At 43.0% G+C, this 15,536-nt stretch overlaps 1 protein-coding gene across 2 annotated transcripts in view; it reads left to right on the top strand.

Annotated features, from left to right (window-relative positions):
• GUCY2F (guanylate cyclase 2F, retinal) overlaps positions 1–15,536 on the top strand; it is a 124,525-nt gene that overhangs the window by 70,276 nt on the left and 38,713 nt on the right. For both annotated transcript variants that reach the window (XM_082262587.1, XM_082262588.1), the window contains exons 5-7: positions 14,166–14,250; positions 14,532–14,628; positions 15,172–15,315. In XM_082262587.1, coding sequence (XP_082118713.1) covers positions 14,166–14,250; positions 14,532–14,628; positions 15,172–15,315 — 326 coding nt within the window. The remainder of the gene's footprint in view (positions 1–14,165; positions 14,251–14,531; positions 14,629–15,171; positions 15,316–15,536) is intronic.

Consider the following 15,536-nt stretch of genomic DNA (forward strand, 5'->3'; position numbering starts at 1 on the left):
GCTCTTACAGTGAAGAACTGGTTAAACCGCCTTTCCTCAAGTTTTAGTGAGTGGCCACGTGTCTTATTGTATCTCCTTTCTCTGAATAGTTTGTTCCTTATGCTCGGGTCACCAGTACAGTATTTGTACATTGATATCATATCCCCCCTCAATCGTCTCTTCTCCAGAGAGAATAAGTTCAGTGCTTGTAGTCTTTCCTCATAGCTGATGTCCTCCATTCCCCTAATTATTTTTGTTGCCCTTCTCTGGACTTTCTCCAGTTCCAGCACATCCTTCCTGAGGACCGGTGCCCAGAACTGGACAGCATACTCCAGATGTGGCCGGACCAGAGTCTTGTAGAGTGGAAGAATAATCTCTTTATTTCTGGAGTGAATCCCCTTTTTTATACAACCCAGTATTCTGTTGGCTTTGCTTGCAGCGGCTTGGCATTGCATGCCACTTCCAAGCCTGTTGTCTACCAGTACCCCCAGGTCCCTTTCCATCCTAGACTCACCCAGAGGTTCCCCCCCTAGTGAGTAGCTTGCTTTCTGGTTTCTGGCCCCCAAGTGCATTACTTTACATTTTTCTACATTAAATCTCATCTGCCATGTAGTTGCCCACCCCGTTATTTTGTTCAGGTCTGCTTGCAAGATTTCCACATCCTGCATAGAAGATATTGGCATGCCTAATTTAGTATCATCTGCAAATACTGAGATTGTACTAGATATCCCCTCCTCTAGATCATTTATGAATAAATTAAACAGGATTGGTCCCAGGACAGAACCCTGGGGGACCCCACTTTCCACACCCGCCCAATCAGAGTACTCCCCATTAATCACCACCCTCTGGACTCTCCCCTGGAGCCAGTTCTCTATCCAGGTACTCACCTTATGGTCCATACCTACCTTCCTTAGTTTGTACAGTAAGCGTTTGTGGGGAACGGTGTCAAAGGCCTTTGCAAAGTCCAGATACACCACATCCACAGGCTTTCCTTTATCTAAGTGGCAGCTCACTTCATCGTAGAAGGTTAATAGATTGGTTTGGCATGAACGATTTTTCATGAATCCATGCTGATTACTACTTATAATACCGTTTTCATTACTAAAGTCTTGTATGTGGTCCCTTATCATCCCCTCCAAAATTTTGCAGACTACTGATGTTAGGCTGACCGGCCTATAGTTACCCGGGATATATCTCGGCCCCTTTTTAAATATTGGTACCACGTTGGCTTTTTTCCAATCAGCTGGCACCATACCTGTCTGTAAACTATCCTTAAAGATCAAGAATAATGGTCTGGCAATCACCTGGCTGAGCTCATTAAGAACCCTCGGGTGCAAGCCATCCGGTCCCGGGGATTTATTTATGTTAAGTTTCTCTAGTTTGGCTCTAAGTCTATCCTCTGTTAGCCATGGCGGCACTTCCTGAGGTGTATTATTTAGTTCGGCCTTACAAGCGGGGTTCGTGTAGCCCCCCGATTCCTTTGTGAAGACTGAAGAAAAGAAATTATTTAACACGTCCGCCTTTTCTCTGTCCTCAGTGGCCATTTTTCCTTTATCATCTTTTATGGGGCCAATGTGTTCTGGCCTCGCTTTCTTACTGTTTATATACTTAAAGAACTTCTTGGGGTTCTTTTTACTCTCCTCCGCTATATGTCTCTCGTGTTCTATTTTAGCCGCCCTGATTTCATCTTTACATTTCTTATTACACTCTTTGTAGTGCTTAAATGCTGCCAATGACCCCTCAGTCTTGTATTTTTTGAAGGCCTTTTCTTTAGCTCTAATATACATTTTTATGTTGGAGTTTAGCCACCCAGGGTTTAGTTTTGCTCTTTTAAATTTATTTCCCTGTGGAATGCACTGGCCCACCCCCTTGTTAAGTATGCTCTTGAAGCACTCCCATTTTTCCTCCGTGTTCTTTGTTCCCAGGGTTCTATCCCATTTGATATTTTCTAGCAGCGAGCGCAGTTTAGGGAAATTGGCTCTTTTGAAATTCAGTGTCCTTATATTACCCTTGTGTTTCCTATTACTGTAATTAATACTGAAACCAATTGACCTATGGTCACTGTTCCCTAAGTTGTCCCGTATTTCTATATCCGTGAGCAGGTCTGTATTGTTGGTAATCAGTAGGTCAAGTACCGCATTGTTTCTTGTCGGTGCATTCACCATCTGACCCATGAAATTGTCCTGCAAAACATTTAGGAACTGCCGAGCCTTGGCTGAATGCGCGGTTCCTTCTGCCCAGTCTATATCAGGATAATTAAAGTCCCCCATTATAATGACATTTCCCATCCTTGCTGCCAATCCTATCTGTAACATGAGGTCCACCTCACCCTCCTCCCTCTGGTTTGGGGGCCTATAGCATACGCCCAATATTACCTTCCCCACCGTGCCTTTCCTTTGAAGCTCTACCCATAGGGATTCTGCCTCGTCCATAGCTCCATTATTAATATCATCCCTCATATTTACCAGTATACTGTTCTTAATATACAGACATACCCCTCCCCCTTTTTTACCCTCTCTATCTCTGCGATAAAGGGAATACCCCTGAATGGTCGCCATCCAGTCATGAGAGCTGTCAAACCAAGTCTCAGTTATCCCCACAAAATCTAAGTCCTCCTCAAACATCAGCAGCTCCAGCTCTCCCATCTTGTTGGCCAGGCTTCTGGCATTGGTATATAAGCCTCGTAATTTTGATGTTTTTAGGCTGCTCTCTTGATTTTTCCCCGTACCCACCCTGGGTATAGGAGCTCCGAACACCCTACCGCTAATGCCCCCATTTCTGCCCTCTGAAACTTGCTTTCCACTGGCTAATTCTACATCTGTACCCTCCCCCCCATTCCCTAGTTTAAAAGCCCCTCTAACTTTTTGGCCATCCTCGCACCCAGTACGGCTGCACCCACCCCATTTAGGTGCAATCCGTCCCTACCAAAGAGCCGGTGACCGACTGAGAAGTCGGCCCAGTTCTCCAGGAACCCGAAACCCTCCTTACTACACCAGCTCCTCAGCCACTCGTTAACTTCCCTAATCTCCCGCTGCCTCTCTGGTGTGGCTCGAGGTACAGGTAGTATTTCGGAAAATACTACCTTGGAAGTCCTAGTCCTCAACTTAGCGCCTAAGTCCCTGAAATCGTTTAGGACTCTCCGTCTTCCTCTGCCTATGTCATTGGTACCCACGTATACCATGACAGCTGGGTCTTCCCCAGCCCCACCCAATAATCTGTTTACCCGATCCGCGATGTGCCGAACCCGAGCGCCCGGCAAACAACAGACTGTTCGGCACACACGGTCTTTGTCACAGATTACACTGTCTGCCCTTCTAATAATTGAGTCCCCTACCACCAACACCTGTCTTTCCTTTCCCTTTCTCCCGGCCTCACTGGAGGAGTTCTTCCCCTGGCAGCTAGGGGTGTCGCTCTGCTCCAGCAATGCTGGTCCCTGACTGGTTTCCCCAACATCACACAACGGGGCGTATCTATTGGGGTGCTCCAGCCCAGGATCAGCCTCCTTGACTTGTCCCCTTCTACCCCTCCTAACTGTCACCCCTCTGCTCTGCTCTGATGCCTGCACCTCCGATACTCCGCCCACCTCTGTGCAGGCCCCTGTCTGCACCTGATTGGTACAATCCTGGCTCTCCTCCGGTATGGACATTCGTCTCAGTGTTGCCAGCTGCTTCCCTAGATTCAGGACCTGAGCTTCCAGGGAAGCAACGTGCTCACATTTTGCGCATTTGTATTCGCCCTCGATCGCATGACCGAGGAACGCATACATATCACAAGATGTACACAGCCCGGTCAGACGCACAACACTAAGTCGCACAGCGCGGTCAGACGCACAACATTCAGTCGCACAGCCCGGTCAGACGCACAACACCGAGTCGCACAGCCCGGTCAGACGCACAACACCGAGTCGCACAGCCCGGTCAGACGCACAACACCGAGTCGCACAGCCCGGTCAGACGCACAACACCGAGTCGCGCAGCCCGGTCAGACGCACAACACCGAGTCGCACAGCCCGGTCAGACGCACAACACTCAGTCGCACAGCCCGGTCAGACGCACAACACTCAGTCGCACAGCCCGGTGAGACTCACAACACTGAGTCGCACAGCCCGGTCAGACGCACAACGCTGAGTCGCACAGCCCGGTCAGACGCACAACACTGAGTCGCACAGCCCGGTCAGACGCACAACGCTCAGTCGCACCGCCCGGTCAGACGCACAACGCTCAGTCGCACCGCCCGGTCAGACGCACAACGCTCAGTTGCACAGCCCGGTCAGACGCACAACGCTCAGTCGCACAGCCCGGTCAGACGCACAACGCTCAGTCGCACAGCCCGGTCAGACGCAACACTCAGTCGCACAGCCCGGTCAGACGCACAACACTCAGGTAGTGATAGGTACTCCCAGACACTCAGGTAGCAACAGGTACTCCCAGATACTCAGGTACTCCCAGATACTCAGGTACTCACAGGTACACAGATACTCAGGTACTCACAGATACTCAGGTACTCACAGATACTCAGGTACTCACAGGTACTCCCAGATACTCAGGTACTCACAGGTACTCCCAGATACTCAGGTACTCCCAGATACTCAGGTACTCACAGGTACTCACAGATACTCAACACCGAGTCGCACAGCCCGGTCAGACGCACAACACCGAGTCGCACAGCCCGGTCAGACGCACAACACCGAGTCGCACAGCCCGGTCAGACGCACAACACCGAGTCGCACAGCCCGGTCAGACGCACAACACTCAGTCGCACAGCCCGGTCAGACGCACAACACTCAGTCGCACAGCCCGGTCAGACTCACAACACTGAGTCGCACAGCCCGGTCAGACGCACAACGCTGAGTCGCACAGCCCGGTCAGACGCACAACACTGAGTCGCACAGCCCGGTCAGACGCACAACACTGAGTCGCACAGCCCGGTCAGACGCACAACACTGAGTCGCACAGCCCGGTCAGACGCACAACACTGAGTCGCACAGCCCGGTCAGACGCACAACACTGAGTCGCACAGCCCGGTCAGACGCACAACACTCAGTCACACAGCCCGGTCAGACGCACAACACTGAGTCGCACAGCCCGGTCAGACGCACAACACTGAGTCGCACAGCCCGGTCAGACGCACAACACTGAGTCGCACAGCCCGGTCAGACGCACAACGCTCAGTCGCACCGCCCGGTCAGACGCACAACGCTCAGTCGCACCGCCCGGTCAGACGCACAACGCTCAGTCGCACAGCCCGGTCAGACGCACAACGCTCAGTCGCACAGCCCGGTCAGACGCACAACGCTCAGTCGCACAGCCCGGTCAGACGCGCAACACTCAGGTAGTGATAGGTACTCCCAGACACTCAGGTAGCAACAGGTACTCCCAGATACTCAGGTACTCCCAGATACTCAGGTACTCCCAGATACTCAGGTACTCACAGGTACACAGATACTCAGGTACTCACAGATACTCAGGTACTCACAGATACTCAGGTACTCACAGGTACTCCCAGATACTCAGGTACTCACAGGTACTCCCAGATACTCAGGTACTCCCAGATACTCAGGTACTCCCAGATACTCAGGTACTCACAGGTACTCACAGATACTCAGGTACTCACAGGTACTCAGGTACTCACAGGTACTCACAGGTACTCCCAGATACTCAGGTACTCCCAGATACTCAGGTACTCCCAGATACTCAGGTACTCACAGGTACTCACAGATACTCAGGTACTCACAGATACTCAGGTACTCACAGGTACTCAGGTACTCACAGGTACTCAGGTACTCACAGGTACTCACAGGTACTCCCAGATACTCAGGTACTCCCAGATACTCAGGTACTCACAGATACTCAGGTACTCACAGGTACTCACAGGCTTCTGTAACTGAGCCAAACAGCTGGAATTCTGGTACATGCCCTAACATGTAAAATGGAATTTGCAACTTCTGGAGACAGCATGCACATCAATAACATAATCCTAATTCATGTCAAGAGCAAATGATGGGTTGTTTGTATTTAGTGTATAAGGTTTCCAACAATGGATGCAGCTAAAGTTTTTGCTTGTATGAATAAAGTTCTGAAGGGCATGTATATTGTGCAGTTTCTTCTTTCTTGTAGTATGCCTATTATTTCTTGTAAATTTGGGCCTAGCCTTGCTCATTATTGTTGTCTTCCTGCTGGCCAGTTTCCCACTGCTGTGTTGTCTGTGGTCAATTAATGCTTGTTGTAAAACCTTTACCACTACTTGCTAATTTTACACTGCTGTATGCTCTGCAGTATCTTTACTTTTGTACTAAAAGGTCTGTATGCGTTTTCTTTAGTACATTTTAGCCAGTTCCCCCTCATTAAAATATGTGCTGATGCAATCAAGTTTTACACTGCTGCATCATCTGTGGTCATTTAATTCCTAATGAGATTTGTATAGAAGCTCTGTGGACCCCTCTTGTGATGTATATAAATAGTTTAAAAAATATACAGTTTAGTTTCAGAGTCAAAGTTCACAAATAAAGTTATAGTACACATTAAAAGAGAGGGGGGGGGGGGGTTTGGGGCTCTCCCTAAAATTACACCCAGGTTCAATTCCAGGCTTGGTGGCCAGAACAAGGAGGGCAGCAGCATACAGGTCCTTCCTCTCTTTACTGTAAAAGACCAGGCCACATTCTTTTCAACATTGGGAAGGGACAGAGGGGGTTCAGATCCTAGTTTAAAAGGGATTTATTGACCTGGAACAAGGAGACAGCAAGCAAGGTCTGAACATTCCAAGCTCCAGAATCAGTGCCTCACTAGACAATGAAACCAGGATCAGCAACTATAGCAGCTCCCATACTTTTTTTATGGGTCCCCTTTAAGCTAATTTCCAGGAAGTTAAAAACTCATGAATCAGTGCAGCTCTGTATTCAGTAATACATCCTTAAATGCGTTTTTAAGTGTAATCAACATACATACCTTAAAGTGATACTAAAGTCTCGTTTTTTTTTTTTTTTTCATTTAAAATAACAAATATGTTATATTTACCTGCTCTGTGCAGTGGTTTTGCACAGAGCAGCCCTGATCCTCCTCTTCTGGGTTCCCTCACTGGCGCTTCTGGCTCCTCACTCCTGCTGAGTGCCCCCACAGCAATGGGGATGTGAATGAGTAGGTGTACATTTTACCTCTACTCATTCACCAAAAAAAGTGTCAAGAAATAAATAAAATATCACACGCAGTTTTTGACAAGTCCTTTTTTTTAACTGCTTGCCGACCAGCCGCCAGAGTTTTATTGTGGCAGGTTGGCTCAATCCCACGAAATGAGGTACCTGTACATCGCTTCACGGGACCATTAGTCAGTGGGTCCAGTGGCCGCAATATCCGCCGGGCACCCGCGATCGCTCTCCGTGATGACAGAACGGCGGTCTGCTGTTGTAAACATGGCAGACCGCTGTTCTGTCAGTAATGAACACAGGGATCCTGTGTTCCTCCTATTTAGGAACACAGATCTCTGTGTTCATTCAGCAGACCCATTCTCCAACACAGTTAGAAAACACGCCCTAGGGACACATTTAACCCTTTGATCGCCCCTGGTGTTAACCCCTTCCCTGCCAGTGTCATTAGTACAGTAACAGTGCATATTTTTAGCACTGATTACTGTAGTAATGTCACTGGTCCCCCCACAAGTGTCAAAAATGTCAGTTAGGTGTTTGATCTGTCTGCCGCAATGTCGCAGTCCCGCTAAAAAGCGCTACTCGCCGCCATTACTAGTAAAAAAAAATAAATAAATAAATAAAAATGACATAAATATTTTCCCTAGTTTGTAGACGCGATAACTTTTGCGCAAACCATATTGGGATTTTTTTTTACCAAAAATATGTAGCGGAATACCTATTTGCCTAAAATGATGAAAACATTTGAAATTTAGAATTTTTTTATTGGGAATGTTATTAAGCAGAAAGTAAAATATATTGTTTTTTTTTTTTTTTTTTCAGAACTTTCACTCTTTTTTTGTTTATAGTGCAAAAAATAAAAATCGCAGAGGGGATCAAATACCACCAAAAGAAAGCTCTATTTGTAGTAAAAAAAAAAGGAGATCAGTTTTATTCGGGTACAGCGTCACACGACTGCGCAACGGTCAGTTAATGTAACGCAGTGCCGTATCGTAAAAAATGGCCTGGTTATTAAGGGGGTAAAACCTTCCAGAAACTAAAACAATGTCCCCGGTGTAGATCCATCATCAATCGTGATGAGCCGTCCGCTGACCCAAGCTATTCACTTGTTGTTAGGGATGCTGGCAGCCGCCCATTCCTTAACAAAAATGCCACCACTCCTAAACACTTTTCAAAAGACTGCTAAACACTGCAAAAAGACTGGCAGCAAATGCTAAACATTAGTTTTTGAGCATCTAGTGTGCATGGAGCCTAATTGTTTTACATTTATGTTTTTGGATTTATCTTTGGGTGTTTGTACATAAACCCTCCACTACCTTTACAACTATTATTAGCATTAATACCTAATACATTTTATTTAAATGTATGCTATCTAACCATATACTGTATCTCAGAGAAGCCCTGGTTGTGCTCAATGGAGTTTCACTGATTGAGACATTTTACGAACAGATGCATTTGTATCCAGATAACACAGTTCATATTCCTCAGGCTCTGTCATTTTCTTTTATTATCTGCTCTCACCTTAAGCAGGCAATCATTTTAGGATGTAATATCGATGGTGTCTATTACTACAATTGATTTCCTCAAAGTCGATGTATTGTCTGTGTATTCATAAGCTATGGGGCTTTGTGTGCATGTAACCTGGTGATATAAAAATGCAACATTAGTATTAGTCCTTTGCTAGTCTTTCAGAAGAGTTGCATGTCAGTTTGTCATGGTTTTGTGATGTCAAATATGTAACAGGTTTGTGAAAGGTAAGAACTAGCAGGATAAACCGTTACCATGGATTTGCTTTGCGGTACTAAAACATGTTAGATATTTACAATACATTTTTTTTTTTTTTGCGTTTGTGTCGCCTGCAAAGAAAATAGGGCATACACATGAAAATCCGTTGGTCATTGCAATCCAGCTCCTGAAAATGTATCACCCAGATCCCCTTTTCATTGTTTACACACACTCCATCCCGTCATGTCACAGTTTTCTATTTTTACTGGCCCAATTTCTTAACATCATCAGAGTTTAGGGAACTACAAGGTTTCATTTAATTCTGAAAAGATTATTTTACAAGTCAAAATAGTATATCAATGGTAATACCTAAAGTAGATGTAAATCCTAATTAGGTGACATTAAGTTTAATAAAGTACTGTTAGCATAAGCTGGCCTTTTTATTAGAAAATAATGTTTTCTACTGTCTACCATCCTTTGTTGCAATATCTGTATTGCTGATCTCCTGAACCAGTTTAGCAGCCTCGTCCTGTCTACATGCACACTGGTGATGGCAGCAAGGTATCTCGTATGTGATATGGCCATATTTTAGAATTAAAAAAAAACTGCCTTCTTATCCAGTTTAAACTATTTCCTAGAGCTCGGACACTTGAAATCTGTTTTGGATCTTTAATACGAAAATAAGATGGTAAAATGCTAAAATATGTTCTCAAAGGCAAAAAATATTACCTTACCCTTTGGAAAGCCTAACATTTAGAATGTCAAGCTGTTCCTATACATTACAATCTTAGTTACTGAACCCATTGGATTTGAGCAGAATGGATTGTTTAGGCAAGCCCTTGCATTGCACAATTTTGGTCAATTAAAAATTGCACAAAAATTATCAGATTGTAACGTGTGTGTGAGCTTTAGTGTGCCACCTTTCCACTCTGGACCTTTCTGCTAATGTAATTTCCAATACTTTACTAAGTTTGATAATCCATTGCACATAAGTGAGGATCAAATTATGGTATGTCTTATTAACATCATGGAATTTAAGAAAATATGGCATAAATTATTCATGATAAGAGTTATTATTGCCCATTATTACAGTAAGAATGTAACATATATAGAAAAGGTTAATAGCTGTACACATCAAACTTTATTTAATTTAAAGACCTCCAAAGTTAGTAGAGGGGTACTAATCATGACCTATATAACCTACAGTTTTTAGAGGGCTAAGGCAAAACTAATGCTTCAGTCTTAACACTTTATTTGTTGTTTTATAAATGGCATACAAGAACAGATGAGAGTGCACATCATTACTGACCTAACCTCATAGCCAGTCCAGTTTTTGTTTCTCTTGCCTGGGATGACTGGTGGGTTTTCTGCAGGGGGAGCTGATGGCACCAGTGGAAGATCACGAGGAACATTGGAATATTGTTGAGGATTGAGTATGCCAGCAGCAAATCAATTGGGATGTTGTCTGAGCTGTTGTTCTTCTTTGTGCACATGAGTGGATAATCTCCAGTTGACATCATACACAGTAGACTAAAAACCCTAGAGAGAAATAGTCCACGGAAAATCCAAATGGCTTATGCAAATAGATCTATGGAAATATCAAAAAGAGCACAATGGTTATTACTGATTGTTTTACTGACAAGAAGACAGTGAAACCAAAATGATCCAATATTACCGGCGCCGTGAACTTTGGAGTGCCCATCATAGAGGTCAGGGTCGAGGCTATGCCCACACCCATTGTGGAAGCCAAAGTCAGCGATTCTCACATGTCCGACTCTATCCAGCAGAATGTTTTCTGGTTTGAGATTCCGGAGTACAATCCCCAGTCATGAAGGAACTGAAGGCCACAAAGAATCTCAGCCATGATGAATCTGATAAAGATAGAAAAGATCGATGTGAAGCATTTTGTGTGGAAAACTTAACCAAAAAATAACAAAAAAATTATTTCTAATGCTACGATTATCAGGTATAGTCATGTATGCTGGCTATAACTAAATCGTGTTGAAAGAAAATATTGTCAGTAGTGGCAGAATTGAGTCTAATACATAGAAGTTTTTTATATGGATATTTGAAATAGATGATAAATTTGGAGCAAATACACTTTGCAAATTCTCGCAAATTGTTTTCTGTGATGGTAAAGGTGCCCAAATATGATTAAATGTGATTGTACAGTCTCTCTTAAAGTGTATGTGTGGCCAAAACAGAAAGCAATAGAAAAGCTTCCCTGTTCCATCCAAAACTACAAAAAAGTTTTACATTTACAAACCAACTTTATAAAAAATAATGTTGTACAAAGACCTGTCAGCTATAAATCAATTCGATTTTTTGGTAGGCCCCAATACAATATAATTGCTTGTAAGTTTGAGAGGAAATACAGTATCTCACAAAAGGGAGTACACCCCTCACATTTTTGTAAATATTTTATTATATCTATTCAAGTGACAACCCTGAAGAAATGACACTTTGCTACAATGTAAGGTAATGAGTGTACAGCTTGTATAACAGTGTAAATTTTCTGTTCCCTCAAAATACCTCAACACACAGCCATTAATGTCTAAACTGCTGGCAACAAAAGTGAATAAACCCCTAAGTGAAAATGTCCAAATTGGGCCCAATTAGCCATTTTCCCTCCCTGGGGTCATGTGACTCGTTAGTGTTACAAGAGCTCAGGTGTGAATGAGAAGCAGGTGTGTTAAGTTTGGTATTATCGCTCTCACTCTCTCATACTGGTCACTGGAAGTTCAACATGGCACCTCATGGCAAAGAACTCTCTGAGGATCTGAAAAAAATAATTGTTGCTCTACATAAAGATGGCCTAGGCTATACGAAGCATGCCAATACCCTGAAACTGAGCTTCAGGACGGTGGCCAAAACCATACAGCGGTTTAACAGGACAGATTCCATTTAGAACAGGCCTCGCCACGGTCGACCAAAGAAGTTGGGTACACATGCTCAGCGTCATATCTAGAGGTTGTCTTTGGGAAATAGATGTATGAGTGCTGCCAGCATTGCTGCAGAGGTTGAAGGGGTAGGGGGTCAGCATGTCTGTGCTCAGCCCATACGCCGCACACTGCATTAAACCAGTCTGCATGGCTGTTGTCTCAGAAGGAATCCTCTTCTAAAGATAATGCACAAGAAAGCCCGCAAACAGTTTGCTGAAGACAAGCAGACTAAGGATATGGATTACAGTATTCCAACATGATAACGACCCCAAACACACCTCCAAAACCACAACTGCCTTGCTAAAGAAGCTGAGGGTAAAGGTGATTAACTGGCCAAGCATGTCTCCAAACCTAAACCCTATTGAGCATCTGTGGGGCATCCTCAAATGGAAGGTGGAGGAGAGCAAGGTCTCTAACACCCACCAGCTCCATGATGTCATCATGGAGGAGTGGAAGAGGACTCCAGTGGCAACCTGTGAAGCTCTGGTAAACTCCATGTCCAAGAGGGTTAAGGCAGTGGCAGTGCTGGAAAATAATGGTGGCCGGACAAAATATTGACACTTTTGACCTAATTTAGGCATTTTTACTTAGGAGTGTACTCACTTTTGTTGCCAGCAGTTTAGACATGAATGGCTGTGTGTTGAGTTATTTTGAGGGGACAGCAAATTTACACTGTATTTACACTGCAAATTTACATTGTAGCAAAGTGTCATTTCTTGTTGCCACTTGAAAAGATATAAGAGATTTTGATCTACAGTACGTATGGCCAGCTTAACAGTTATCTGGTCACAGCCTATTCATTACTCTAATTCGGTCTAATGAAAAATTATAGATTAAAAAAATATTTACTGTTTGCTGAAGGCCATGTTCACACTGGTGTGCTGCAGGTTGGCCACAGCGAGAGTATATGCATGGTTTCCATGCATTTTTCCCACGTTTTAAGCTGTGGTCCTATTGACTTTTATGTGTCATGTGTTTTTGCTGTGTTTTCTGAAAGTTCTGCATGCCACATCTTTTGTGCGTTTTCAGAAAACGTGGCAAAAATGCACACCCTAATAGAAGTCAATATGACCGTGGCTAAAAACAAGGGCAAAACACACTGAAACCACGAATACACCTGTACTGCCAACAAACTGCAGCATACCAATGTGAACATGTCCTAAAGTCTAACTCTAGCCAAAACATTTATTTTAGATCACATCCAGAGGAGAAGGATTACAGTGTCTGCCATCTGTGTCTCTGTTGGGGACATATCCACCCAATTCATGTAGGCAATCTCCCTAACAGGGACACTAAAAAAATAATTAGTAGAGTGGAGAAGAATTAGAACTACTGAAAATGTTTTTATTTCTGTCTTTGCCCTAATGTCCCGGTAACAATCTCAACCCCCATTCCTCACTCTATCCAAAACTAAAAAACGAATGTCAGGAGTTGGACTCTATGTAAATCAATTGTGAGAGAATCATGGAGGCTAGTAATTAATAATAGTTAGTGTGTAGGCTTATCCTGAAAGCAGTATGTTGGTTGTTAGCCAGGCCCCCCAGAAAGGAACAATGGTTGCCATTGCTAGTCTCCTCTTGAAAATTATAGTTGACTAACAGTTGTGCTGACCCACTAGCTTCCCTACTGTATGAGTCACACATGTAACAGGTATGCAGATCAGGAAAAGCAGAAAAGTCAGAAGTCTTTATGTGCATACTTATTTCAGATTAGTGATTCAATATATTTAAGCAATTGGGTTGGTATGGCAGCCAGGCAACTAGCTTTTTAAAGTGAAAGATCAGCAATATTCCATATTTTACAAGAAACTGTTCATTTAATTAGAGAAACAATGTTTTCTGAGATGCATATAGACCCATGTTTGTGGACAGGCCTTTTAGAACTGAATGAATCAACAGCAGCAATATTGTGGAGGCTATGTAGCAAGGCTGTGTTTAAAGATGATGCCGTCTTGGGTATGCTTTACACTGGTGCCTCCCTTTTATTTTATGCCCCTTACTATATTACATGATTTTATATAGAACATTTAAACTACAATGCTCTACTGGAACCAGCAGTCATGTCTGCTTTGTAAGTAGAGTACCCAATTTTCTATTTTGACTTTTTTTGTTGGTTTGGGTGATTCATGTATTTTAGGTAATCAGAAGTGGTCAGACAGGACAAAGTAAAGGAAAACATACACACTTGTTGTACAAATCTTCAATTTGGTGATATTCCTCCCATCTTGTTGGCCTTGATACAAGTGGCCCAATAGTAAATATAAATCTATAAGGCAAATGGCTTCTTCTTTCATTATCTTATACATATCTTTCCAGTCTGAGCCTGCAATAAGCCTAAAAGGGTAATTACATTTTCTAAAATGACTTCTTTGTTTTCCTTAGGTATTGATCCTGCCTTTGCTTTAATGGTCTTTCTGTGCATACTCGTTGCTATCATCTCTATAAATGGACTTGCTTACGTTATAAGGTAATATTTTTAGATATCTAATATACTTGTACCTGTCTGAATTACAAATTAGGCAGTAAAGTACCCATGGCGTTTACACAATAGAGGCAGCCATTTTGTGGGAGGAACCAATATTTTAATTACCTAATGTTTGATGCAACAAGATATATCTATCTTATAGTGGGCTCACAGGCTACATATTGATTCAGCTAACAATGTATTTTATATATCGAATACAGATATTCTAGTCAGTTGTGTGATGAAAATATATAACCCAGAGTTCTTTGTCTTTGTTTTTTCAGGCGTCGTATTAATAAAATTAAACTAGTTAGAGGGCCCAACAAAATTCTCCTAACTCTGGATGATGTCACATTTATTAATCCTCAATTCAGCATCAAGGTAAGAGTAATATGATCCCTATGTAAGTGCCAGTGTTCAATGATAAAATCATGCCTGACAATTTGTTGACTTTTTCCCTAGAAACAAATTTAAAGTGGGTTCAATAAAAGTAGAAATACTGCCTAAAAGTTATATTTTCTTATCAAAGTAACAGTAGCCTTCATAGATTTTATTCATTTTCCCTTCACCCCTCTGGAGCCTTTTGGATCTTAGGTTCAGGCTTCAGAGGTGCCTGTTGTTTTATCTATTTTTAACAAAAACTGCTAAATCTTGTGATTATTTTTACACAGTGGTGTAAGAAGAGTTTAAGATCAGTCTATTAGCTTTTGGCTATCAGTGTCTATCAGCTTTAAATCTCAGAATTTCGTCCTGTCATGGCTACAGGAATGTCTTGGAAACCCTTTGGATTTCATTGTGTTTTTTGCTAAGTTTATTAGATAATTTCCATTTTTTGCAATCAATTAACAAGTTCATAATACCGGTATTGATCCTTTATTTAGGCTGAATATCTATGTATATTACACTGTGTAACTTTCTTTGCAGAAAATGAGCAATGATGGTAGTCGCACTAGTGACAGCGCACAGGTGATGTCAGACACCAGGAGCATGAAGTCACCCATGAGGTCTGGTTCTGTTAAGAGTCTCACCCCAGCTACTTATGAAAATTCCAATGTAGCAGTCTATGAGGTAGGTAATAATCCACAATACAACTACCTATATAAAACATAGATTTCCTGGTTCACTGAATAGAATAATGTCTTCTTCATTACAAAGGCTTGTAGAGCCATTAACTTGTTATTTGAGACCTTAGGTTAAGCAGACTTCTATAATAGAAAAACATACACTGGTCCCATTAAAAAGTTCTGTTCCACAGAACTTAGCAATGGTGAAACCTTCAGTTATTTGTA

This window comes from Pelophylax lessonae (assembly GCF_965119305.1).
Source record: "Pelophylax lessonae genome assembly, chromosome: 7".
NCBI lineage: Eukaryota > Metazoa > Chordata > Amphibia > Anura > Ranidae > Pelophylax > Pelophylax lessonae.